Source organism: Physeter macrocephalus, chromosome 19 (genome assembly GCF_002837175.3).
Source record: "Physeter macrocephalus isolate SW-GA chromosome 19, ASM283717v5, whole genome shotgun sequence".
Taxonomy (NCBI): Eukaryota; Metazoa; Chordata; class Mammalia; order Artiodactyla; family Physeteridae; genus Physeter; species Physeter macrocephalus.
The window spans coordinates 72,583,842-72,610,872 of NC_041232.1; the positions used below are offsets into that span (position 1 = coordinate 72,583,842).

General features: G+C 45.0%; 1 protein-coding gene and 1 long non-coding RNA gene across 7 annotated transcripts in view; one reads left to right on the plus strand and one right to left on the minus strand.

Moving 5' to 3' along the window:
- Positions 1–14,003, plus strand: part of LOC102977636 (uncharacterized) — a 57,425-nt gene extending 43,422 nt beyond the window's left edge. Inside the window, exons 3-6 of the long non-coding RNA XR_449383.4 lie at positions 6,281–6,392; positions 10,180–10,333; positions 11,042–11,393; positions 12,511–14,003. This is a non-coding gene — a long non-coding RNA (uncharacterized lncRNA). The remainder of the gene's footprint in view (positions 1–6,280; positions 6,393–10,179; positions 10,334–11,041; positions 11,394–12,510) is intronic.
- Positions 14,004–17,360: 3,357 nt separating this feature from the next.
- Positions 17,361–27,031, minus strand: part of CCBE1 (collagen and calcium binding EGF domains 1) — a 261,105-nt gene continuing 251,434 nt past the window's right edge. For 2 of the 6 annotated variants that reach the window (XM_007129694.4, XM_007129697.4), the window contains 4 exons: positions 25,827–25,966; positions 25,711–25,746; positions 24,933–24,968; positions 21,831–22,690 (listed from right to left, as the gene is read on the minus strand). In XM_007129694.4, the coding sequence (XP_007129756.1) occupies positions 22,457–22,690; positions 24,933–24,968; positions 25,711–25,746; positions 25,827–25,966 (446 nt within the window). In that variant the 3' untranslated portion in view covers positions 21,831–22,456. Of the gene's footprint in view, positions 19,205–21,830; positions 23,621–24,932; positions 24,969–25,710; positions 25,747–25,826; positions 25,967–27,031 lie in introns of those variants that run through there. The other 4 variants (XM_007129693.3, XM_007129692.4, XM_007129695.4 and 1 more) reach the window with 4 other exon arrangements.

The following is a 27,031-nucleotide window of genomic DNA, read 5'->3' on the forward strand; positions in this document are numbered from 1 at the left end:
CTGACGTGGGGCTCAGAACCTTCACTCCAGTGGGTGGACTTCTGTGGTATAAGTGTTCTTCAGTCTGTGAGTCACCCACCCAGCAGTTATGGAATTTGATTTTGCTGTGATTGTGCCCCTCCTACCGTCTCACTGTGGCTTCTCCTTTGTCTTTGGATGTGGGGTATCTTTTTTGTTGAGTTCCAGTGTCTTCCTGTTGATGATTGTCCTGCACCTAGTTGTGATTCTGGTGTTCTCACAAGAGGGAGCAGGAGCACGTCCTTCTACTCCGCCATCTTGGTTCAGCTCTCGAGACCTTTTTCTATGTATTTGCTTTCTTATCTTGAAAGTACATAGTTGTATTATGTGTATCTTTATATAAACAGCACAAGATCTTCAAATTGCTTTCTCTCCCTCCACCCCAACTTAACAATATGATTTAGAGCTCTTTTCATGTCAGAGCATAAAGATCAGCATCTTTTTTAGAAAAAGTATTCCATGGAATGGATATATCACAGTTTACACATTTCCCCCCCATTAATGGATACTTGGTATGTTTTCAGGTTTTGGGTTCTTTTCTATTTTAAACAATGCTCCTTTTTTTTTTTTTTAAAGATTCCTTTTTTTTTTTTAAAAATGGTACAGTTACTCAACTTAACAATATGATTTAGAGCTCTTTTCATGTCAGAGCATAAAGATCAGCGTCTTTTTTAGAAAAAGTATTCTATGGAATGGATATATCACAGTTTACACATTTCCCCCCCCATTAATGGATACTTGGTATGTTTTCAGGTTTTGGGTTTTTTTCTATTTTAAACAATGCTCCTTTTTTTTTTTTTTTTTTTAAAGATTCCTTTTTTTTAAAAAAAATGGTACAGTTACTTTTATTTTATTTAATTTATTTGTCCAGACGCGCAGGCTCAGTAGTTGTGGCTCATGGGTCTAGTTGCTCCGTGGCATGTGGGATCTTCCCAGACCAGGGCTCGAACCCGTGTCCCCTGCATTAGCAGGCAGATTCTCAACCACTGTGCCACCAGGGAAGCCCAACAATGCTGCTTTGATATTCCTTGTGCATACCTCTTAGTGCACATGTGTAAGGTTCTTGAGGGTAGATATTAGGACACCAGATTGCCAGGTAGTAGGGTGTGTACTTTAAAAGTATTAATAGACAGAGCCAAAATGCCCTTCCAAAATGTATATACTTACCAGCAGCATCTGCCTTTCTCATTATCTTTGCCAACTCTTGTTATTATCATTTTTAAACTTTGGCATTCTTTTGGGTGAGATTATCTCAATTTTTTATTTTTATTTTTGGCTGCACCAAGCAGCATGCTGATGTGGGATCTTAGTTCCCTGACCAGGGATTGAACCCAGGCCCCCTGCCGTGGAAGCGTGGAGTCTTAACCACTGGACTGCCAGGGAAGTCCCTAGAGATTATTTCAATTTTGAAAAACATTCGCATTTCTTAGATTTTTAGTGAGTCTGAGGTTCTCATGTTTATCAATCATACTGTCCTGAATTGCCCATTATGACTTCCTTTCTATAAAAGTGTTTTTCTTCTTTCTTGTTGTTATATAGGAATTCTTTCATTTAAATAAAAGTACTACATTCTGATGTAGTACTCACATACGGTAAGGTCATTAATATAAGTTCTTATACTGATTTTCTTTTAAAGCTTATGAATTTTTCTATTTATATTTAATCTAATTGGATTTAACTTGTGCTAGTTGTGTGAAGTAAGGCCTAAACTTAGTTTTTTCAAATGGAAAGCCTATATTTTGACAGCATTTATTAATGATCTATCCAACTATTTGAAGTGCCAATTTTATTATGTACTAAATTTCGATATATATACATAAATCCATTTCTGATACTTAGTCTATCCTTGATTGATTTTTCTATTTATTCACCTATTGGTATTGGTATAAAAAAATTGGTATTGGTATAAAAAAATTCTATGCCCTTTTAATTATGGTGGCTTTATAGTATGTTGTAATATTTGATAGGTAAATCTTTCTTTTTTGTTTTGTTTTCAAAATTGGCATGGCTAATTTTGTGGTTTTACTTTTCTTTAGAAATTTTGGGATGAGCTTGTCATGTTCAAAGAAAATCCTGTTGGAAGGTTGTTTGGGATTGTTTTGAAATTCTATATTAATTTTGGGAAATAGAAAACCTTATAATATTGGGCCTTCCTAGCCAAGAACATGGTTTTTATTGCCATTTGTCCAGTTTTTTTTGTTTGGTTTTTGGTGTAGCATGTAGGATCTTAGTTCCCTGACCAGGGATTGAACCTGCACCCTCTGCATTGGAAGCGCAGAGTCTTAACCACTGGACTGACAGGGAAGTCCCTGTCCAGTTTGTTTTTAAATGTTTGTTGGGAAAGTTTTATAGTTTCTATGAAAAGATCATACACGTTTCTTCTTAGATTTATTCCTGGATCCTTTACAGTGTTTGTTTCTATGGTGAACCGAACCTTTTAAAAATAATGTTCTAATTGTTTATGGCTGGCACACAGCAAAGCCACTGATGCCTGTATTTTGATCTTGTATCTGCTCACTTCACTGAAACCTCTAGTTAGTCTTGTTTGTTGTGATCTCTTGGGTTTTTAAAAATAGAGTATATAATCTGCAAATAATGAGAGTTTTCTCTAGTCTTTCCTTTATTTGTATCGTTGGATCTCCTGGTTTTCTTCAGTTTTACTATGGTGTATATATGGGTGGGTTTTCCATTTAATTGCATTTTGTTTGGCTTCCTGAATCTGAGAAATGCTGTCTTTCAACAATTCAGGAGGGCTTCCCTGGTGGCGCAGTGGTTGAGAGTCTGCCTGCCGATGCAGGGGACACGGGTTCGTGCCCCAGTCCGGGAAGATCCCACATGCCGCAGAGCGGCTGGGCCCGTGACCCATGGCTGCTGAGCCTGTGCGTCCGGAGCCTGTGCTCCGCAATGGGAGAGGCCACAACAGAGAGAGGCCCGCGTTCCGCAAAAACAAACAAACAAAAAAAACCACCAAAACAACAATTCAGGAAAATTTCTCAGCCATTTTCTCTTCAACTATTGCCTCCTCACTTTCTTTCTAATACTTCCATCTAGAATTCAGATTAGTTGTGTTTTAGTCATGTTGCCCCATGTGTCTCTTTCTTCACATTTTTCATATCTTTGTCTTTGTCTGCATTCTGCATAATTTCTTCAGATCTCTCTTCCAGTTCATCAATTCTCCTGTATCTTAACTGTGGTTTAAACCATTCATTTTATTTTTAAAATAATTATACTTTTCATTTATAGAACTTTTGGGGCTCTTTCCCAATTCTCCCTGATCAATTTTGATAGTTTCATGTTCCTCTTCATAGTTTCAATGCCTTTTTTCTAAAATCATATTTTGCATCCAAAGTTTCCATATCTGTGTTCTTCGTGGCTCTCTTTTAGCACTGCATTGTTTCCATCAACCCTCACTCTTGTTCCCTTGTGTGCATTCAATGATTTTTGACCAGGGGTTCATGTTTCTTGGAAAGTTACCCATGGGATTTTTCTTTGAGATCTGAGTTGAAAGTATGTTCAATCTGGAGGGATTTGTGTTTGCTTCTGCCAGGTGCCTGGGAACACTATCCACCTGAGGTCATTTTAAACAAAATTTTCATCTCAGAGTATTTCACATCACAGGAGTAGTTTGAAGTCAGGCTTGTGATGCCTACATCTTGACTGGTTCCCCTGTGGGTGTCTTCTGCCCCCTCACTCACTTACTGAGAATGTCACACTGTGTGTGTCTAGGTTTGGGGGACATCCAATCCAATCGCCCTCTCCCACCTTCACCCCCTGGTATTAGTTTGCTAGAGCTGCCATAAAAACTACCACAGACTGGGTGGCTTAAATGGCAGAAATTCATTCTCTCACAATTCTGGAGTCTAAAAGTCTGAAGTCAAGGCATCCCAGGGTTGGTTCCTTCTGAGGGCTGTGATGGAGAATCTGTTCCATGCCTCTACCCTAACTTCCAGTGGTTTGCTGGCAATCTTTGGTTTTGCTTGGCTTGTAGGGACATCAACCCGATCTCTGCCTTCATCTTCATATGGTGTTCTCCCTTGCGTGCATGGCTATGTCCAAGTTTCTCCTTTTTATAAGGACACTAGTCATATTGCAGTAGGGCTCACCCTAATGACCTCATCTTAAAACTTACCTACACAACATTGTAAATCAACTATACTTCAATAAAAAAATAAATTAAAAAAAAAATGCACACAAAAAAGAACAGAAAGCTTTCAGCATTTAAACACATAATAAATAAAATATTTAACAGGCAAAAAAAAGAAAAACTTTACTAATTACATCTGCAATGACCCTATTCCCAGAAAAGTTTACATTCTGGTGTACTAGGGGTTAGGACTGCAATATATGAATTTGGGCGGGGGGGGGGGTGTCACAAAACCATAACTCCCCTCTTTTGCTCCAGTCTTTGCTTCCAGTGCACATGTGCATGGCCCATTAAAATGGACTTTCCAGGTGACCAGGGACTAGCAGATACCCAGGGGTAAATGCCAACCCATATTCCTACTTGCCTCTCTGGATCTGTCATTTTTGACCTCCAAATAATTCTCTTAGTTTCCCACCAGGTCAACCAGGCATTTAAAAACATGTTTTAAAATTTTTTTTTTTTTTTTTTATTTTTTTTTTTTTTTTTTTTAACTTTATCCGTCGTCATGTTAAGGTTCTTTTAACATTTTTTTTTTTTTTTACTTTTTTTTTTTTATGTTTTAACATTTTTATCCGTCATGTTAAGGTTCACAAAAGGAGTGTTTTGTCAGAATATCTACTCCAAAATATTCCTGGAAATGGGAACTCCTTTTGGTGGAAGATGAATGCAGAAGTTCTACATGACTTCCCCTTGGAAAGAAGTAAAAATTTCAAATGATTGGTTTAACGTAATCAACATTTTTGAATATATCTCCCAAATACTCCTCATCCTAAAATGGCACAAGATAGGAAAGACATGAAAACTAAACAAAATGTAATCCTGGCAGGAATTCTATGTTTAGAAAAAGAAAATATTTAGCAGTGCTGTCCCTCCTGCCTGAACTGGTAAGATGCTGATATACATTTGGAACTATCCAAATTAGTCCTCTTTGCTCTGACACATTTTTAAAAAGTTCGAAGTCACCCTCCAATAACTTTTTAAAAATTAATTAATTCATTCATTCATTTTGGCTGCGTTGGGTCTTCGTTGCTGCACGCGGGCTTTCTCTGGTTGCGGCGAGCGGGGGCTACTCTTCATTGCGGTGTGTGGGCTTCTCATTGCGGTGGCTTCTCTTGTTGTGGAGCAGGGGCTCTAGATGAGCGGGCTCAGTAGTTGTGGCACGTGGGCTCAGTAATTGTGGCTTATGGGCTCTAGAGTGCAGGCTCAGTAGTTGTGGCGCATGGGCTTAGCTGCTCCGTCGCATGTGGGATCTTCCTGGACCAGGGCTCGAACTCCTGTCCCCTGCGTTGGGCAGGCGGATTCTTAACCACTGCACCACCTGGGAAGTGCCCAACCTCCAATAACTTTTTATCCCACCAGCAAATTGCAGGGCTACAGAATGAAGACTATATGTACCCACACATCAGTTCTGACTACAACAATAAACTTTACTTAAGTAGTTTGGTGCTTATAAAGCCTTGATGCATGTGCTAATTTTCCAAGTGGTATATATTCGAGAGTAGATTTGTGTTTGCTCCTCCCAGGACATAGTTTCACAATAACTCTGTTCTTTTAAAAAAAAAAATTGATTTGTTCTTTCCCACCCACCTTTTTCACAGTAGCACAGCTAAACCTTAGCTTCTTTCCCCAAACCCTCCCTCCCAGCCCCACTGCCTCGCCTTCACCAGGACTGCCTTTGTCTCTGGGGACAGGCCTCTGCAGAGCTTCCTTGAAAGGACCATTTTCCTCCCACTCTCACTGCTTTTAAAAATGGGATGCATTCTGAAGGATTCTTTCTCTTTTCATTCAGCTCTCTCTTCTTCACTTCTGCTTTGGGGTAAAGTTAATTATTTTGGTCTGGTTACACTTCCTCTAGGCAAAGAGAAGACTGATATGGAAAGGAGACACCCATGTATTATTTCTATCTTTAGTCGACAGCAGGGCTTCTGAAAACGTGACTCATAGAACTTGTTAGAAATGCAAATATTCTGGTCCTACCCCAGACCTACTGAATCACAAGCTCTGGGTGTGGGGTGAAGCAATCTGTTTTAACAAGCCCTCCAGCTGATTCTGATTCCCACTCAAGTTTGACAGCCACTGGGCTAATATCTCCCTTTCCTACTTTCCTTCTCTTACTAGGTGCATATTCAGTCCCTCTCAGCTGCCCCTGTAGGTGCTGACAAGTACTGGAGTCTCTTACAAACGCTGGGACTGGGGAAAGCAGATTCCCAAAGAGCAAGCGTGCAAACACGTAAGTTGTAGAATTTTAACTACCTCCCTTCTAAGATTAGAGCCTTTGAATGGGAAGAAAAGCAAGTATGAGAGCAAGCAGTCACTCAAAGCTGCTCAATGCCACAGCCAGAGAAAGTATGATAGCTCCAGACCCCTTTTCAGAATCCATCTCGCTAATCCTGGGGCAAAAGGTGAGATGCTGGATGACTGTTGTCCATCTCTGACCTGAGGAAGAGTTTTGGAGGGTCTTCTAATTGGGTTTGAGGTTTTGCTAATTTTCACTGGCAGAGAATTTGTCTGTTGAGGGTTTTTTATCATATCAGATCGTTTGACTGCAGATTACGAAAACGAACAAATATCAGTAATTCCAGTGGTTAAAAGAGATGGCAGTTCACATTTCCGTTTTGGAGGGTCTTCTAATTGGGTTTGAGGTTTTGCTAATTTTCACTGGCAGAGAATTTGTCTGTTGAGGGTTTTTTATCATATCAGATCGTTTGACTGCACATTACGAAAAACGAACAAATATCAGTAATTCCAGTGGTTAAAAGAGATGGCAGTTCACGTTTCCCTTGCACATAAGGCCCGAGGTGGGCCGCCAAGGGTTAGTGTAATGGCTCCATGATCTTCAGGGACCTTGGCTCCATTTTCTTCCTGCTTTACCCTCCTTCATGGTCCAGTTCACGTTTCCCTTGCACATAAGGCCCTAGGTGGGCCGCCAAGGGTTAGTGTAATGGCTCCATGATCTTCAGGGACCTTGGCTCAATTTTCTTCCTGCTTTACCCTCCTTCATGGTCCAGTTCACGGTGTACAATGGCTGCTCAACTCCTCAACATTACCTCTAAATCCCAGCCCGCAGGAAGGAGGGAAAGGGACTGTCTCCTTCCTTCAAGGACACCTTCTGGAAGTTAAACATAAAAGTTTGCTTATATTCGTTGACTGGTACCTTGTCACATGACATCTCTAGCTGCCAGGGAGGCTGGGAAAGGTAGTCTTGATTTTGGATGGTCACAAGCCCCAGCTAAAAGCCAGGAGTCTTATTACTAAGGGAGAAGGTGAAGGACAATTAGCAGTCTCTGCCTCACAGGTCCAATTTTAAGGGCTGTACGTCACACCTATGTCACTTCTGGCTTCCCAGGTATATCCCAGGGTCTCTTACCTGAGTTTTTTGGGGCCAGTTCTGCTGACAGACTTACCTCTCTGTCTTTCTCACTTCAAATTAGATTTGCCAACCACAAGGAATCACATGGGTCTTTTGGGGTGGTGAGGAAGTTCAAAATTGGCTTATTCATTCTTTACATTATTCCACGCAACTCACTTCGGCGACTTCTCTGAGGCTGCGAGAGTCACTTTCTGAAGCTCTGGAAAAGGGCACACTGTTGTGGTTCTTTCTGTCAGCATGGAAGCAAAGCAGTCTCTGCTGGGTCATAGATGTGATCATGAATTTGGCATGGGTTCCAAACACCATCAAGTGTATTCTAGGAAATTGGGGCAGATCTGCTCAAAAGCTCCCATCTTTGTGCTTTAAGTCCCCAAACAACTCTTCACGTTGAGGCCTTGTGGACTTTCACGTAGACTAGCATCATCACTCTGTCCCCGAGGCTGTCCATCCTTAAAATGCTGCCGGGGTATATACTAACCACGACTAAAGCCACTTCCCTGGACCATTAGGTCTCATAAATATTATGTCTCACAAATCTCTCAAATTTCTGATGGCAGTTCGCTCATGTGAGAGGTTCTAGGTACTGCTGAACTGTCGTCACGACCACGTGGGCCCATTGTTTAATGATCACTCAGACCTGGGGGAACGTGCACATCAAGAAATCAGGACTACTCAGCCTAAGTCATCCTGCAGCAACCAACAGCTCCAAGAGAAATACAGTGTAAAGTAGTTCAGGCAGCAAGGGAAATTACTGGCTCACTTAACTGAAAAATGCTGGGGTAGGTCTTTCTTTGGGCATTTTCCAGGTCTTCATGTTGTTTGGGTTTTTTTCTCTCTCTCTCTCTCGGCTCTGCATTCCTCTACGTTGGCTTCATTCTCAGGTGGGCTTTCTCCATATGGCAGAGAAGATAACTTGCTGCCATAAATGGTAGCTCTTTGGGGTCCTCAGTAGTATTTAAAAATATTACATGGTGCTGAGATGAAAAAAGGTTTGAGAACTGCTGGGAAACATATTTACTAATGAATCAATCACTAACAACCGAAAGTCTCATCCATCCATCCAATTAATCACTATTCCCCTACAGCGTTCTAGGCACTGCCCGGTAGCAGGGATCATATGTGTGTCCACCTCTGTGGTGAAAGTGGGGTCAGCCATACCCCAGCCATATCAATGGGTTCTCCAAAGGAAAGACAGATTTTGTTATGAGAAAGAGGAAGAATTGCTGGGTAACCATCAACAGCAGAGTCCACCATGGCAGGTGCTGCACTTGTTTACAGAAAATCAAAGTTTCCGATTCATTTAGAATTAGAATTTACTAAATTGACCAATTAGACAGGAAAAAAAAGGAAAACCTTTGGAATCTTTTCCCATGAGACCCAGAGTCCCACTCTACCCATGTCCCTTTTGTCCGGGGCCAAAGGTAGTGGAGAGAAGCTGGGACAAATTTGTGGGGCCTGGTGGTGTGGAAAGAAGCCTGAAGCAAATTCCCTGTAAAGACTTTTGAGCTTATTGAGGCCTTGAAAAACTCTTTTCATTAGGGACCAAACCTAGTCCTAGAGTTTTTGCTTCTGGCCATGGGGATGGTCAAGAAATGACTGACAAATCCCCAAATAAATAGATGAGTCCACTGGAAATTTTTAGAGGAAAAACATTGCCCAGAAGTGGCAGTGAAGGGTGTACAACTCCGCTTCTTCCACAGATATTGGGCTCATTATGTAAGGAAGAAAAACAAAGAATAAAACACAGATAGATGGGATTTCTTTTCACGCCAAGTGTATGGCTCTGATTTCTCCAGGACAGAGCCAATTCCGTAAAGTGGGGACCCTTCTAGAAAGGAGGCTCAGAGCTTCCCCTCAAGTGGCAGGTACCTGCAGCTCAGGTGGGCACTGGACTGTCATCTCTGCCTTAGGCTAGATAATGCTTCCATTGGATAACCAGCAAATGATTTTTTTTAAGCTATTAAATCTTCACGCAATTTTGAAAGACGTTTTATTACAGACATTTTTTATTTTCAAACATACAAAAGTAGAGGGAATATTATAATGAACACCTATGTACCCACCACTCAGCTTTCACAATTATCAACCCATGGACAAGCGTCTTTTATCTATAGTCTCTCCACCCCATGGGATTATTCACAGCTATCATATAACAGACATCATAATATTTTAAGAAATTTTTTAAAAAAGATTTCAAAAATCATGAAACATACATTAAATATTTTAATGGTGTCACTGACTGACCTCCACAAATTCACAAAGGAGAATTGGATAAACCTGGCCAGAAAATAATTCTTTTCTCTTTCCCACCCCGCCATCCACCTTCCCCCAAAGTGAGTCAACTCGGTCAAGAATAATTACGGAGATATTTGGACATCCCTGACGCCAACAGCATAATCTCAACTATGGGCCCGAGGTCCAAGAATTGAGAATCTTTGCAGGCAAATCCACACGTGCATGTGTTTCCCCCTCCCGTTTTGGAACCTAATGACCTCAACATTGGGTTTGCCACGCTCATCTTCCATTTTTCACTTCCCCTGGCATTCGAAAGAAATCCCTGCCTATGTCTGGATTTCCTCACATGCATCCCCTGGGCAACGTTAGTTGTGAAATACCAGAATGGTTAAGCAAAGACATCTCTCTTCAGCAGAGCCCAGGGTTCTGATGGACGGTGCTAACGGCGATAGGATGCTGCATCTCACGAAGATGAAGGAACATGTCTACTTTTTCAGATCTACAGTTTCTCCGGCACTTGCTTTGGACGGTGATGGGGCACATGCATAATTAAAAGATAAAAACAGGTGATCTCCATGCCTAATTACAATACCTGAAGTAGCACCCAAAGGAAGTAGCTATAAGGTGAACTTGAAAGTACTGATTAAAAAAATGCATCTCATGTGTAACTGGTTTGTTGAAAAGTCTAAATTTATGAGGGGTAGAAAGTGTTTTTTAACTTTTGTTGGATCCCCTCCGCCAACCCCCCCCCCCTTTTTTTGGTTGTGGCTCTTTTCACAAAATCTTGACCAAATTCTAACTTTCTCATAAGCTTTAGGGTTTAAGACCAAGCCCTGTTCATTTAAAACACTTTAAACTTGAACTTGACTTAAAGCTTGGCTCTTCCCTCCTCCCCAACTCCAGTGGAGGCCAGGGCTGTGGGCCCGGCGTCTTGGAGGGGAACAGGGGTCTGGTTCTGAGGTTCCTCCACACCCTGTCTCCACTAATTCAATGTCCTGATGGGGCCTCAGTATGTAGCCACACAGGCCGGTGATTTCATTCACTAGACTACACCACCCCATAAAGACAGGGACCAGAGCTGGTCTTGATATCAATTATATATCCAGTGGTCACCACGGTGCGTGGCACACAGAGGGCAGTCGATGCATTATTTGTTGAATAGTTGAATGCATGGAAGTAATTGGGGGCCACTCGTGACTGTATCCTTAACACCTAGTTGCTACCTGCTAACATTTTCTGAACTCTAAATGTGTGTGCATCCAATACTGTTCTAGGTTCCCCGGAAGCTATGAAGATGGTCAATTCCTGTCCTCAACAAGTTTATGATGAAGGGTAGGAAACAGATTGGCATGACTGCCTACCAATAGTGCCTTCAGCTTCCATCTGGGAGAAAGCAAGGACCCGGTCTTTCAAAACAGCAAGGAGCGGGAGGTGGAGAAGCCCCTGGCACAACTCTGACCCGGATACAGCCCTGATCCGAATTGTGGCAAGTGAGGCTGAACTCATTCCTTCCTGTTCCCCTAGTGTGACACGGGGGTCACCCAGCTAGCAATGGAAGTGACTCAGAAGCCTCCCAGTTCACAATGATGCTTAAGTGGAGAGAAAATTCATTGAACTGGAAGAGAGGTGCGTTTGAGATCACAAAGCTCACGGGTTGCAGTCTTGGGTTCTCTTATAATCCTCCCTCTTTCCCTGGAACTAGCCGTACTGGAGTTCAGCTCTGAGATTAGTTCTGTTTTCCCCTCCTCATTATATATCACAAAGTCCCTCAAAATTGTTTCCTGTTTGGGTCTTAATATAGAGTCAGGTAACTAACTTTTCCATGTACCTGCTGGTTTACGGATAAACCAGCTCTTGAAAGTGGTAACCTGAGTGGAAGGTCCCTAAGAAGGGAAGTTAGTGGTGAGAATTTCAGACTTGAGGCAGACTCATGGCAGGGGGCGGGGACAGGGGCGGGGGGGAGTGGGGAGGCTTGGTATTTGGGGTTGTCAGTTGCAGCTTCCCCATTCCCCCAGAGGGTGGTCCTTCACTCCTCTGAGGTCCCCACCATGCATCCAGGATCCACCTTCACCCCTTAGCCCTGAGGCAACCCAGGGCAACTCTCCCCTGAGAATAGTAACCAGATTCTCTGGTCTCACTAGAGACTTTGGGACTCAAGTAAAAGGCAAGAGTGAGACTGAACTGCCCGAGGGAGGGATGCCCATGTACCTCTCTGCAAAGTGGGTGTCGGGAAGGAGACTAGCTGCAGCCCTTCAGTCCCATCTGACCACGGACAGGCCACCAAGTGGAACTCCAAGTCCAGTAATCAGAGAACCAAGCAGAGGAAGACCCAGGTGCAACAAAGTGAGTGTTGATAACGCAGCAGAGCCTTGCTCAGAGAAAGCGCGCTCTTACACCGACCATGGATTTGATCCTTGGCAGAGGGCTGCCCCTATAGCTGAGAAAGCCAATTCCCTGGGGCCACTTGCATTGATTTGGAACACCCAAATCAAATCCTGTCAATCCAAAGGCTCTCATCCCACACGGTGTGAATATTTATATATAAAGCGTGTGTCAATCTGGCTGGTGGCAGGGACGGCAGCAGCCAACAGCGCATAGAATAAGCCTGGAAAGAAAAATGTGCTTGGCGGCTATCCCTGGAAAGCTCTTCGAAGGGATCTCTGTTTGAAATGTTTTCCAGCTGCTATTTCCTTTCTGAACAATCTGAGCCTAATTCAATTTGTGGCACCTTTCTCCTCTCCAGATTTTTGTCAGAAGGCAAACTACCCGCATATGGCTCTCTACAATCATATAGATGGTTTTGCTGGTTTGGGCTGAGGCTTTTACTGAATTGTGAATAAATGATCCTGTTGGCACAGGGGAGGCGTATTCTACGTGACGTGGTCTTTCAATTACGTGGCGTGATGGCAGACTAGCAAGATGCTGTGCATTATCTCCAGAATTCTGGGGGTAAGAAGGTCAACAACTGTCTCCGAGCTGACTCGGGGCAGATCCACGTTAATTACTGTGTTTCTGGGGGAGCTGGGGGAGACAAAGCAGAGAGCGCCAAGAACACCCATGGGTTACAGTTAAAAAATCAAACCAAACCAATGAAGCCTGACTTTGGAAACAGTTCCTTATATATCGTAAAAACTATTTATAAAACAAAACATGACTCCATAGATACAACAACAACGCTTGACTTTGGAAACAGTTCCATCCTTATATATTATAAAAACTATTTGTAAAACAAAACATGACTCCATAGATACAACTTTCCTTCTGGCTTAATCATTTCCCCACCCAGCTTCCACTCCCAGTGCGGTTGGCAGTGAGGTTAGAGACAGAAGGGGATAAAAAGCCACAGAAAAGAGACTGAAGAAGTTGGAATTCAAAACGTAAGTTGTCACCTTGCCAGAAACGGACGAGAATCTGGAGGCCCTGATTTGCCTGGGGATGCTGGTGGAGACACCACACCACGTGGGAACAGGAGGTGGCTCCAGCTCAGCTGAGTCGACCGGCTGCATGGACTTCATTTCTGTCCTCCCATCTCTGGGAACCAGCCTCCCAGATAACAGCAACCTGCACAAAGCTCGTGCTTGCCACCCTCCTGTTAACCCACCAGGGTCTCCATTCTCCCTCCAGACATTTTCTTTTCCCTTCAGCTGGCTTTCAACTCGATTCCTCATAAAACGTTAATCGCGAGGTAAGTTTTATTTGACGGTATCTTAGGATGTGCCATTTCCCAAGGAAGCCATGTTTTCTTTAACACAGTATAGCAGGCACAGGGGATTACATTATTGAGCTATAATAGCCATATGTGCATTCCTGGCTCTTTGTCAGAGTCCTAAATTAATCGGATTCTCTCCTGCTCCCATCTAAAGCTCAGAGCAGATACTCCTGTGTTGCAGATGGGTCTTTGCCACTCACAGTGTGGTTCACGGAGCTGCAGGGGTGACATCACCTGGGAGCTTGTTAGAATGCAAATCTCAGACCCCACCCTTGCCATACCCACTGGATCAGAATCTTCACTTTTGTAAAGTCCCCCCGCTGATCCATATGCACGATAAAGTTTGAGAAGCAAGTGGTCTAAGCAAGTGGTTTTCAAACTGTGGGCTGCCACTCGTTAGTAAGTCATGAAATCAATTCAGTGCTTGCGACCAGGATTTTTAAAAAAATGCAATCATATAGAGAACATATGAGTGCATCATATGTAGTAGGGGTAAATCTTGTGAAATTTGTTTCAATTATTGTTAAGTGTTGGGTCAGTGTGTAAAATGTGTGTTTTTCCTGTGGGTCAATGTCAAAACATTTGAAAGCTGCTGATCTTTTTTTTTTTTAGGGGTAAATCTTGTGAAATTTGTTTCAATTATTGTTAAGTGTTGGGTCAGTGTGTAAAATGTGTGTTTTTCCTGTGGGTCAATGTCAAAACATTTGAAAGCTGCTGATCTTTTTTTTTTTTTTTTTTAATTTTTTAAAATTTATTTTTGGCTGTGTTGGGTCTGTTGCTGCGCGCAGGCTTTCTCTAGTTGCGGCGAGCGGGGGCTACTCTTCGTTGCGGTGCGCGGACTTCTCATTGCAGTGGCTTCTCTTGTTGCAGAGCACGGGGTCTAGAGCGCAGCCTCAGTAGTTGTGGCATGTGGGCTCTAGAGCACAGGTTCAGTAGTTGTGGCGCATGGGATCAGTTGCTCCACGGCATGTGGGATCCTCCCGGACTGGGTGCTCGAACCCGTGTCCCCTGCATTGGCAGGCGGATTCTTAACCGCTGCGCCACCAGGGAAGCCCCGTGAAAGCTGCTGACCTTATGATCTGGTTGGTTACTCCTCAAGGCAGTCTAAGCTTTACCCTTTCCTTAAGTTCACCCATCAGACATACACCTGCAGCATGAAATCAACCCCTCTGAAGAGACAGCTGAACGAAAACATGCTTTCTTAGGCTCCCTCACTTTCACCATGAAGCTTTATAAAGAAATGGTTTTGTATGTTGGTCAGTGATAAAGACTCATTTGATATATTCCTTCTAGAAAAAAAAAATCTTTCCTGAAAAATAGCATATTTCCTTCTGTTCGATAATGTGTTATTTAATCTATTGTATTTCTTTTTGAGTCTGGACCCCCAGTTACCTTTGGGCCAAATCCAACACTACCTAATAGTCACTATAATTGTTTTGTAATTCTTTCTTCATTACCTTGAGAATATATGTTAATAGTCTGTGTGCACTTGCCAGTCACCTCATATCAGAAGGTCAGAAAGGTTAATTCTTTATAGATTAGGAAATTGCATGGTGGAAGCAAATGGCGATCCTGGTCTTCTGCACCACGGAAACCCATTCTGTGAAGTCATGTTTGAGTCCAATGACGGGGGAGAATGTGGGCTGGGTGGCTGAGTTATATGTAGCCTACAGGATTAATCAGATGGTGAATTAATGTGTTTTGAAATACCGCTCTGTTACAAATGTTTTAGCTGTGTGACCCTGGGCAAGCTATTTTACCTCTCAGTATATATTAAGGGTAATAAAAGTACCTACCTTATAGGGTTGGGGGAAGGCTAAATGCGTAATTCTATCAAATACGCTATAAAATGTTGTTGCATACTGGGCACAGTGGCAGATGCTGGGAATACAGCAGAGAGAAATAGAAAGTTCCTGCCCCCTGAGTTTCTAGTCTAGCAAGGAAGCAGACACCAGACAAGCAGCAGGTTCTCACAGAGGGAGACAGTCAGAAAACAAGACACTTGCTTCAATAGTCTCCCAGTGGGTTCCCCTGCTTCCACCCTTGCCCCTTCAAAGACCCTCCACGGGTCCAGAAGGAAATGCAAAGTCCTAAGACTCTACTCGGGCTCTGGCTGCCTCTACAAGGCATTTCCTACCGCTCCTCCCCCCGCCTTGCTTATTCTTTTCCAGCCACATTGACCCCTTGCTACTTTTTGAGCACCCCAAGCAGGTCCTCCTCGGGGTCTTGTGCGGATCATTCTCCCCCAGGATCTCCACATGGCTCACCTGATTCTAGATGTTTCTGTGAAGGCATTTTTTTTTTTAGATGAGATTAGCATTTAAATCAGTAGACTTTGCATAAAGCGGATTGCCCTCTGTAATGTGGGTGGGCCTCATCCAATCAGTCAAAGGCCTTAACAGAAAAACACTGACCCTGAAGAGGGAATTCTGTCAGGAGTCTGCCTTTGGAGTCAAACCGCAACATCAGCTCTTCCCTGGGGCTCCAGGATGCTAGCCTACCCTGCAGTTTTAAGGCTTGACAGCCTCTACCATCACATAAGCCAATTCCTTAAGTCTTCCTGTGTGTGTACATACATACACATACATCTATATCCATCCATCCATCCACCCACATCTATATTTCCTATTGGTTCTGTTTCTCTGGAGAACCCTAAAACAGATCTGTTTGTCTTCCTGGACCAAGAGACAAACTCCATGACAGCAGGGACTTTGTACTATCACTGCTCTATCCTTGGCCCTCAATAAACTTGTCTTGAATGAAGGGAGCCAGTAAGAATTTCAGACTGGAAAAAATGCTATTAAAGGAAATAAGCCAGGTGACAAGAGTCAATGGCTAGGGAGAACATCTTCTTCTCGTACTGGGTTGAAGAGTGTCCTCCCAACATTCATGTCTGCCTAGTACCTCTCAATGTGATCTTTGTGGAAATAGGGTCTTTGCAGATATAATTAAATTGAGATGAGGTCATAATGGATTAGGGGAGGTCCTCATCCAGTAAGTAGTGTCTTTGTAAGAGAAAACAGAGACACAGAACACACGGAAAGGAGGATGCCATGTGAAGGCACAGGGACACAGAGACACGGAGGGAGAATGGCGTGTGACGTCAGAGGCACGTAGCATCCAGGATTGCCAGCAACCACCAGAAACTCTCGGAGAGAGGCATGGGATGGCTTTCCCTCAGGGCCTCCAGTAGGTTACCCGCCCTGCTGTCACCCACTGGACCTCCAGCTTCCAGAACTGCAAGAAAACATATTTCTGTTGTTCAAGTCCCCAGTTGTGGTACTTCGCTGCAGCAGCCCCAGGAAATGGACACACCCCTCTTCCTCACATCTCTATCAGTTCCCCAGAACCCTGCAACTCACCTGCAGCTGTCCCCAGAGCCCCCCACTGAGTCACCTTTTTTGTGTGGGGCCCCCAGCAGCTGAGTGCAAGTTCCCACTTGGCCACCGGGTAACCTTGCATCTAGATGTGAGCAGGTGGTGAGAGTCTGCACAGGAGCTGGGGGTGGTCCAAAAGCAGAGCCAGCTTTTTCAAAACTTCAGCGTCCTGGTTGGGAGGAAACAAGCCTCAAACCGTGCTGGGAATCGAGACCGGAGCACATGAGGTTACCAGCCAACCGCACAAACGGGACATCCAGAGGCAGCCACCCAGCTTTTGGTTCAGTAAAGCTCCTGTTTCGATTAGGAAGCCCGGAAATATCATATATGAAGGGGTCTGGTAGATTTCCATCGGCTGCTGTTTCATCCAGAGGGTTCGTGAAGCTTTTCTCTGCCAGGGCTAGAGGTCTCGTGGGGCCCTGGCGTGAGTGCTATTGGGTGCTGTGTGTGTGTGTGTGTGTGTGTGTGATTTTGGGAAGAAGGGCACCGCACTGAAGGGCGGTTCCTACTGGCACGAGCTGGCACTGGCTCCTGCAATACTTTTCATTCGCAGCACTGATCACAGTTTGTAATTGCACATGTACGTAATTTATTTTGCCTGGAAGGATCGTGTCTGTTTTGCCAAAAACCCCCAGGAGGATGGGGATTATGACTTTCTGCTCCCCTGTGTCCGCTGCGCAAAGTGCGGTGCGCAGTTGACAGCAAGCGTTCGATAGCTGTTTGCTAGAGGAAAGTGAGATGTGTAAACGCGGATTAACTTGGGGACGCTAAAGTCACCCTGCTGAAGAGTGCCATACATCTCTTAGAAGTACCCTCCCTTTTCGTTACATAGCTCCGTCTCCCGCGTGGCCCAACTGATGAAAATTCCCCTCCTCTTAATCTTCACATAAGGGAACTTTAGCTACCAACTCATGGGGCTTTCCTTCTCTCCCCCAACTCTACTGTAACCTCTTTTTTTTTTTAGGTAGTCAACTTTTTTTTCCCTTCCAAAGGAAGACTTATGTGGAATCCTAATCCAAATCCGACTGAAGGCTGAGTTGTTCACGGTGCAGCGGGAATTGCGGCGGGTGTGGAACCCTCACAAGCCTCCGTCTAAGGCATCTCCAGTGATCCCCAGAGTTTCTGGTTTGAAAACCCCACCACGGGGGTCCCGGAGGATCCCCCCCCGCCAGCTGGGGACGTAGGCCTCTGAGACTCAGCTTCCGTGGAAGCTGGGCCCTCAGACTCGAACGCTGGGGCCACACTCCCCCAGGAGGTGGCCTGCCCGGAAGGCAGATTCTGGCTCCTCAGGGAAACATCTCTCTCCGTCACCTCGTATCCATCTGATAAACAGACTACTTCTGCAGGACTCAGCATCAGGATAAAGCACAATACAACCACATCAGAAAAATAACTTTGTTATTAGGCATATATAATCTTACCAAAGGCATTTCATAGCATCACATCCATAATTGAATACTAGCTCAACTGTTATATGGACCTGTTATAAATAATGAACATAGCTACTGAAGTATATGACTAGCCACTGGAAATAAAAATAGAGTCACGACACACATGGACTTCCCCAGGGTGCTTGCTTTGGGCATCTCATAAAGAACGCTGAGGTCCCTGGGGGATGTGTAAAAGGGTCTTTTTTCTCTGATATCCCTGAAGCAGCAATATTTGTTGCAGGAGCACGTGAAGTCCGAGGTTTTATGCGTTAACGGTTACGGTCATGTTTGTGTTTTTTCCTCAAATGGAAAATTATTTTTTTGATTTGCTGTGAAACATACATGCTGATGGTGCCAGGACAAATTTCATCTATTTCCTGAACTCATTATGAATAACTTTAGATGGCTCCGTTCTTCTCGTTGTTTAGCCTGGATTCCTGCAAATAAATTCCCTTTTCAGGAAAGCTTATCTGAAAGATGTTACGGCGATACTGCTGCTCTGTGACAGGCTGGAGTGGGGAGAGGGGGAGGGACACTCCAAGTATGAGGAGGGATTTGCTATCACCCCAAGGAGATGCCTGGTGCCTAGTCACGAAGGATACCCTCCCCCTGCACGCCTGGCAGCCGGCCTCACGAGGCCGACAGTAGTATGAACCCTGGAGAGGGAGCACGGCCAGAACCAGGGGGCCCTTCACCTGGTACCTGGTGGAGTAACAAACCCCCGACCCCTGCATGCCAACGTGCATTTGTTATTTACCTGTTTGGCTAGGAACACACTTGCCTGAGTTTATACGGTAGAAATGACTTCAGTTGACCGATTCATTCTGTGGCAGGTGTTAGAATTAATACAGAAGGAGAGACGAGACAGCATTCCCTTTGTATCCCCATAGGCTCTGGCATCATAAAGCTTATAATTTCTCCCTGTGGAATTGGAAAGGGAGGAGGATTTTCTTCACCTAAAATGTATCCCCTCCTTGCACTATTTTGAACAGGAGAGGTTCATGCCCATTGCTTTCCGAAACAGAAGCAATCTGTGAAGTCCTATTCTAAGTTCTAGTTATCAGGGTGCAAAAAATTGAAGTCAGCATTTCTGGGAAAGAACCGAGGAGTGTACAAAGACCTTTCTTCCCCATGACACACGAAGTGGATTACCAAAACTCGCAAATTTTATGCCCCCTCCCCCCCAAAAGCCTTTTCCATTAGGTTCTAAGCGGAAGTCCTGTTTAGACAGTGAAGCTTTGGTTTTCCACCCATAGCTGAAAGACACATTAGGAATAACAATGCCTTCTTATGTCTCATCTTTGAAAAATAGAATTTGGGCGTACAGCGTACATATTTGGTCCTATGGTAGTAGTCCAAGTTTTGAAAATCTGAGGATAAATAATTATTTTATAAGTTGACCTGATCCAGCAGATTGAGATGATAAAATACAGGTTACTGTGTGTTTTGTTAGAAAATCTTGTCCAGAATCGTCTCACAAATCCCAGATATTACCACCTTCCATTCATTCTGTTAATATATTACCCTAGCCTCTGGCTAAACATGCAATTTCGTTGCATTTTATGAGTACTCGACAGCAGAGAAGAAAACTCTATTTCTCTGTACAGTTCATTGTTAAAAAGGTAATTAAATTCTTCATTTAAAAAAAAATCAAAGATGAACCCTATCATTTCTCATAGAGCCTGTGCATGATTTTTTTTTTTTTTTTTTTTAGCATTCATCCATCCACACACTTTAAATAGCGCGTTCCACAAGCAGGCAAACGTTGCATATATATACCAGATGGGAATCAACATCTGCTCAGGTCATCTCTGCGAACCCGTGGCTGGCGAGGGCTTCTGCTGTGAAGATTAGATTCTGGAGAGGCTGAAGGGGGGCGGGAAAGATCCTAGAAAAGGAGCACTGAGGATGCGTTTGCTTTCAGCTGTAACACTTTGGTGGACGGTCACCGGGGACCTCGCGTGAGTAAGAAACGGCGGAGTCAAGTGCTGGTGAAAAACTCAGCCACCGGCTGGCTGACTGGAGGCCTGTGTTTCTAGCAGGATGGGGACGAGAGAAGGCAGGCTGGTGTCACTTGAGATGTGCAAACACAAGCCCTTCCTATCGTTCTGAAGAAAGATTGAAAAGTGGCATTATAAACACCCACGGTGGTTGTCTTTAAACAAGCTCTCCCAGGAGAGTGAAATGATGTAGGCTAAAAGGAGATGGAAAAAGAAAATTAAACACAAACTGCCCAGAAAGTCATGGGGACACTGCAGGGTACGAAATGGGAACACGAGCAAAGAAAAGTTGTTAACAGTGGTCCTTTGTGAAGCTCAATATAAGGGCAAAGGTCCCCTGAACAGGTCGATGAAACGTCATTCCGGGTGTCAAACGCCAAAGTGAACCTGAAGGAGCCTGCAAGCTGCCCATTAAAACCAAGAGGTCCCCCAACAATATTACAAAGTAGCGGATACTCCCGCTGCTCCCTTGAGCGCTCGTGCTCCTGTGGTTCCAGAGGAAGCCTTTTCCAGAATGTGTGTCCTTCTGGGACCCGGAAGCGTAAGAGCAAACACCGACCCCAGAGGAGCTTTGGGAGTATACTTTTCCAGCTGCTTTCCTGTGTTTGCCGAGGAAGGGAAATCAAGAAGACATGCAAGAACTGGAACTTGGACTAACTTATGGGAAATTAAGGCAAAACGGGGAGGAAGTTTGTGGCAAACGAGGAAAACTGTTGTGTTTCCCCTCCCTCATCCGAGAGATCTTTCAATTATGTGTTAGTCTCAACACGCTGGCAAGCTTGGCTGGCCCCTGATAAGGGCTTCTGATTCCCGCAGACAGCAAATTTACCTGCCTCTGTGACGCAGCAGGTCCCCTGCCCAGGGTTCTTCGGCTCCACGGCCGACAACCCGAGCAGGCAGCCGCCTTCCAGCCTGAGAACCACTGGACACCGACTCAACCTGCATCACAGCCTCCTGGCACCTGGCGGGCCCCCCGTCACAGCCAGGGGATTCGGCACCTCTCCCTAAGGGGCCGTTACCTTTCTTTAACAAATAATCTGTGGTTTACTAAGCAAGCTCACTCATTCGATCAGATCGCTTTAAGATGTCCTGGCAAACCGGGAGCCCGCTGTTCTAATGTGAACCAGGGCACTGCATTCACTTACTTTTTGTCTTGAAAATGGAATTTATTCCTACAGCTACAGTAATTTTCTTCTTCAAATAGGATAGATATAGAGAAGCGTGGTATGAACCCTTAACCGTCACATCTTGAGTGTTAGTATGTGGCAGCTTATGGACAGTCAATATGGGACTGTAGTTTTTCTCCGTCTTTTCTAACCTCCACTCTTTCTCTCCTTTCCTTAGTCACAACTAGGAAACAAGGTTGGCTAAGAGGACAGAATATTTTAACGCTGTTAGATTGACGAGGAAAGAGAATTATCCACCAAGATAAATATACATTGTCATCTCCCACTTTTCACTGAAAATTTTGATTTGCTTTAGCTTAATCAGCTTATGGACAGTCAATATGGGACTGTAGTTTTTCTCCGTCTTTTCTAACCTCCACTCTTTCTCTCCTTTCCTTAGTCACAACTAGGAAACAAGGTTGGCTAAGAGGACAGAATATTTTAACGCTGTTAGATTGACGAGGAAAGAGAATTATCCACCAAGATAAATATACATTGTCATCTCCCACTTTTCACTGAAAATTTTGATTTAACTTAATTAATTTCATTTGATTTCATTCATTTAATTTGATTTAATTTTGACACTGAGGAATAACAGTCTATTTTGGACACATATCTATTATTTTTAATAAGCAAACTCACATTTTCTTAGAACTCCCCTTGCCATTTCCCCCTTTTTGATAGTCTGCCAAATTTTAAGACACTGTGAGAGTACCTGATTCAGAAATCAGAACTCCCTGGAAAATAAGGAAGTCAAAGAAAAGTTCCACTGCAGATTCTCCAGGGGAAACACGTAAATCAATCACTTCCTCCCTCTTGTCTTTAGCATGTCTAGCCTGAAAATAGTGTTTGGAAGAAGAGACGTACGGAGGAGAAAGGAAAAGAGTTTAAAAAAAAGAAAAAAAGGACGTATCTTTTCTAGGTGTCCAGTGGTGTTTTCTGTTCTTTGGATGATTTCACTGCAGGCGAACACTTCTCTTCCTTTGGCGTGACGATGTGGGCGTGTGCTAAGGATAGAAGTCTCTGTGGGTTTCCAAGTCTCTTGTCTCAGTCCTTCTGGGGTTGTCATCTCCAGAGCCGAAGTCCATGGTCTCTGGAGAGCTGGAAAATTCCCGAGGTAGCGGGAACCCCTCCGCTGAGGAGTGAGTGCGGTGCCCGAACACCCTGTCCTGCAGCTCGGCGATGTCGTTGCGGATATCCGCCAGCATAAGCAGCAGGAAGTCAAAAGAACCAGGGGGTCCCTGCGCGGGAGAGACGCGTCAAGGCTAGCGCACCGCGCACCCGGCCCGCGGCCGAGCGACGCCTGCCGAGGGCCCCGGGCTCTGCTGTCCTGCCGCTCGCTGGCAGCTACGCAAGTCAACTCTGTGTCGCAAAGGGACGAGACATAATGGCTGCAACAGCCTGGGGGACGCTGCCTTCTATTCCTTCAGCTGCCGGAAGAGCTATGGTGACACGCTGACCTCTCGTAGCTCTAGGCTCTATCAAATCCGGTAAAAGGACAGAATATGAGAATAACCCTCCTAGGTTACTTTCCCAAGAACCCTGGAAGACACTTACGAAGGCAGAGAGTAGTGGTTAAGAGGCTGGGGTTCTGTTGCGTGTGAACCTCAGCTCTGCCACTTACTAGCCGTGTTGCCCTGGGCGAGTGACTTAATTGATTTGGGTTTCTGTTTCCCATCCATAAAATGGGGATAATAACAGTCCTAACTCTGTAGGGTTTCATAAGTGAGGGTTTAATGAGTTAATGCATGTACAGGGCATGTGGCATAACACATTTTTAAATGTTATCTTTAAAAAAATGAAATTATTAAGATGTCTATAAGGATGGTTGACTATAACTGCAATTTTTATTTTTTATAAATTTATTTGTTTATTTTTATTTTTTGGCCGTGTTGGGTCTTTGTTGCTGCACGCGGGCTTTTCTGTAGTTGTGGCGAGCGGGGGCTACTCTTCGTTGCGGTGAGCGGGCTTCGCATCGCAGTGGCTTGTTGCGGAGCACGGGCTCTAGGCGCCTGGGCTTCAGTAGTTGCGGCACGTGGGCTCAGTAGTTGTGGCGCACGGGCCTAGTTGCTCCGCGGCATGTGGGATCTTCCTGGACCAGGGCTCGAACCCGTGTCCCCTGCATTGGCAGGCGGATTCTTAACCACTGCGCCACCAGGGGAGCCCTATAACTGTAATTTAAACGAAGTTCAGTATATGCTAAAGGCGTCCATTCCTCATTGACCAGGAAAGGTCCAAACGAAGGCTTCCTAATTCTTCTACTGACTGAACACCTTTTGTCATTATAAACTATTTACTAAGCCTTACTTTCTATGAAGTGCTGTGTGGAACATGGGAAAATAATGTGTGAACATGGGAAAATAATGTGTGAACATGTGTGTCTGGGCTTCAATCTTTATCAGCCTCTGCAACCCCTGCTTTGAAGCCACCACCTTAGCAAGCAGCAGGACAGCAGCTTACGTAACTCTGCAAAGCACTCAGTGCTGTACGGAGAGCATTCTGACATCACTGGATGATCACCTGAGGTGTGGCAGTTCAGATGCCACCTGCATTGCAGATTAGGGGAGGGACACCCAGAGACGGATGCTAAGTGACATGGCTGTGATCAGAGAGCTAACAGGTGGAAGAGTGGAGATGGCATCTCAGGCCTCCTACCTCTAAGGTCAAGGATCTTTGTCTTTCTTCAGAAGTGACACTGACTTCTTCACAAGCAATGGGGTTGCTTGAATCATCTGTGCTTTTGGATACGATTAATTTTCTTTTTTTTTTTTCCTTTTTTTTTTTTTGCGGTACACGGGCCTCTCACTGTTGTGGCCTCTCCCGCTGCGGAGCGCAGCCGCCGGACGCGCAGGCTCAGCGGCCATGGCTCACGGGCCCAGCCGCTCCGCGGCATGTGGGATCTTCCCGGACCGGGCCACGAACCCGTGTCGCCTGCATCGGCAGGCGGACTCTCAACCACTGCGCCACCAGGGAAGCCCTAATTTTCATTTTTAATCTCCCAGACACTATACATCCAATCCAGCTAATTTTGTCTCAATGGTCCTGAACAGCTGTGCATGTCTGAGCTTTCTGGAGGGGACGGTCATCCAACCTGCTAGGGTTCTAGTGGTGGCTAAATTCTTAAACGTTCAGGGTTATGACTTAACCCCGTAGGTTTCTTTTCTAGCTCCTTCAGATGTTGTAAGACATACCTGGAAACAGACTCACGACATACTGGGGTTTTGAATCTTAAGAGAAGACATGCCAAGTAAAGATTGGCTATGATAAAAGAAACAACAATAGGAAATGAATTTTCAAAAGTAAAACCCGACCAGCTGCTAAAGGCTTCTGTGATCCTTCTTCTAACCACGGAGTTCTCTGTGGGCAAGCTGAGCGACAGCTGGAAGGGGCTGGCTGTTGCCCGTAAGACCAACTTACAGGCTCATCAGAGCTGCAGCCCTGAGCACACTGCACTGGGGAAGCGGGACAGGTGGTGCTACTTACTGGAGACCCTTTGGGGCCAGCTGCTCCTCTTTCCCCCTAAGAACAGAAGGGTCAGGGTTAGCTTTCTGGACAACACGGATGCCACCACCCCAGTCTCTACTTAGACCCCCACCACTACCATCTCCCTGCATAAAACAGAAAATATTTCCTACGGGAAACAAACGTTAAGCTTGAAGCTGCCCACTTGGGATGGCTGGTTTGAACCGAGCTGCTTTGAGTCAAGTGCCTCTCATTTTGATCTCCCCCGAGGCCATATATTTTCCAACCAGATCTGACAGGAGGAAAGCTGGTATTTCCAGGCAGTGTGTGGAATAACTCAGAAGCCTCTAAAGTAACTCACACTGACTTCTGTATGAGGCACGTGGCAGGCAGCCCTCAGAGTGGAACCACCCACTTGCACAGAATGGGACTTCTCCTGTTCTTGACTTAAACACCACAAAGAAATGGGAACACACACAAAGCAGCCCCACAAGTAACACTGGCTAACGAGAAAAACCACACTACCATGACAGCCAGGGGGCCTGTTTAACATTTATAGGGGTAATTTTTCTTAGAAGCGGTTTTGGTGGTCGTTTTTGTTATTACGGTTCTTCCGTATTTTAAGAAAATGGCTTTTTAGATTTTCCTCCCAGCTTTGGGGACAAAAAGTACATCTGTGTCTCAACTTTGCCACATGCAAAACGGGGACAACAAACTGTGCTTGAGCTTTACGTGGTGCCTGCACAGCAGGTGGAAACTGAGAAACCTAAGGCTTGTAAGGACCCCTCAGAAGACTTACCTTAGAACCATCTCTTCCTGGGGCACCTGGTGGACCCTACAAGACAAAGGGATCCAGTTTAAGAGAAGGAACACGCCTTCCCCAACTACAGATGGGAGCTCTGATGAAATACTGACCACAGGGCCCCTCCGGCCTTGCTTAATGTGGGACAGATCAGGAGACGGTCCCATGGGTCCCATGGAGCCCCGCGGGCCGGGCTGCCCGGGGGGGCCTGGAATACCCGGGAAGCCTGGGCTCCCCTTTGGTCCTGGCGAGCCTGCAATCAAAGAACACCTCATTAGTCCACAGCCCGCGAGGAGGACAAGGGCTCTGGCTGACCGACAAGAGAGTCCAGGAGCCCCATTCAGCCACTTCTCTTCCCACTCTGACCTCTGCCTTCTGACCTCCCCAATGAGATGTCCCATAGGCAGTCTGAACTTAACACGACCAGAAATTGACCTCCCTATTCTTCTTAAAAATGTTTATTGAAATACAGTTGGTTTACAATGTTGTGTTAGTTTCAGGTGTACAGCAAAGCGACTCAGACTTCCCTATTCTTTTCGCGGACCTCCAGTCCCCCATCCACTCAAGCCAGAAACTTGAGAGTCTTCCTATAGATTTCCCTGTTCCCACAAGCTCCTTATCCAATCAGTGACCAGTTCTGTGCATTTCACTTCTTTAACGTCTCACAGCGCTCTGCTCCTCTGCATCCCGCCATCACCGCAGGGCGGTGGTTAAGGCAGCTGGGGAGTGGTGAGTTGTCCAGGTTCCAGCAGCAGGGGCACCTGCCTCTAAATCTTGGACGAGCTGCTTGACCTCTCTGAACCTTAGTTCCTCATCTGTAAAGCAGGGCTAGTAAAAATCTACCTTACAGAGCAGCTCTGAGCATTAAATGAGACTTTAGATACACATACACACCATTTGGTGTAGCACCTCACACACTGAGGCACTAAAATAAAAATCTTTGTTAGCCCTTCCTTTTATTTGCTTCAACTCTTGCTTGCCTCAAAGCTATAGCCCCTGTCTCGCATCAGTCTTGTTCATCCCTCACCGGTTCTTCACACTTCTATATGAATATTATTTCTGAACAAGTCTTACTGTGTAACTTTCCTGCTTTCAACCGTTTGGGGCAAAAGCCTCAAGCCACTGACGTGGGGCAGCAAATCTCCTGCAGGACCCAGGGGGATGGCTATTACTATTAGGGGATGGGCAGCAAACTCTCCGGCTCAAGATCTGCCACGGGGCTTCCCTGGTGGCGCAGTGGTTGAGAGTCCGCCTGCCGATGCAGGGGACGCGGGTTCGTGCCCCGGTCCGGGAAGATCCCACATGCCGCGGAGCGGCT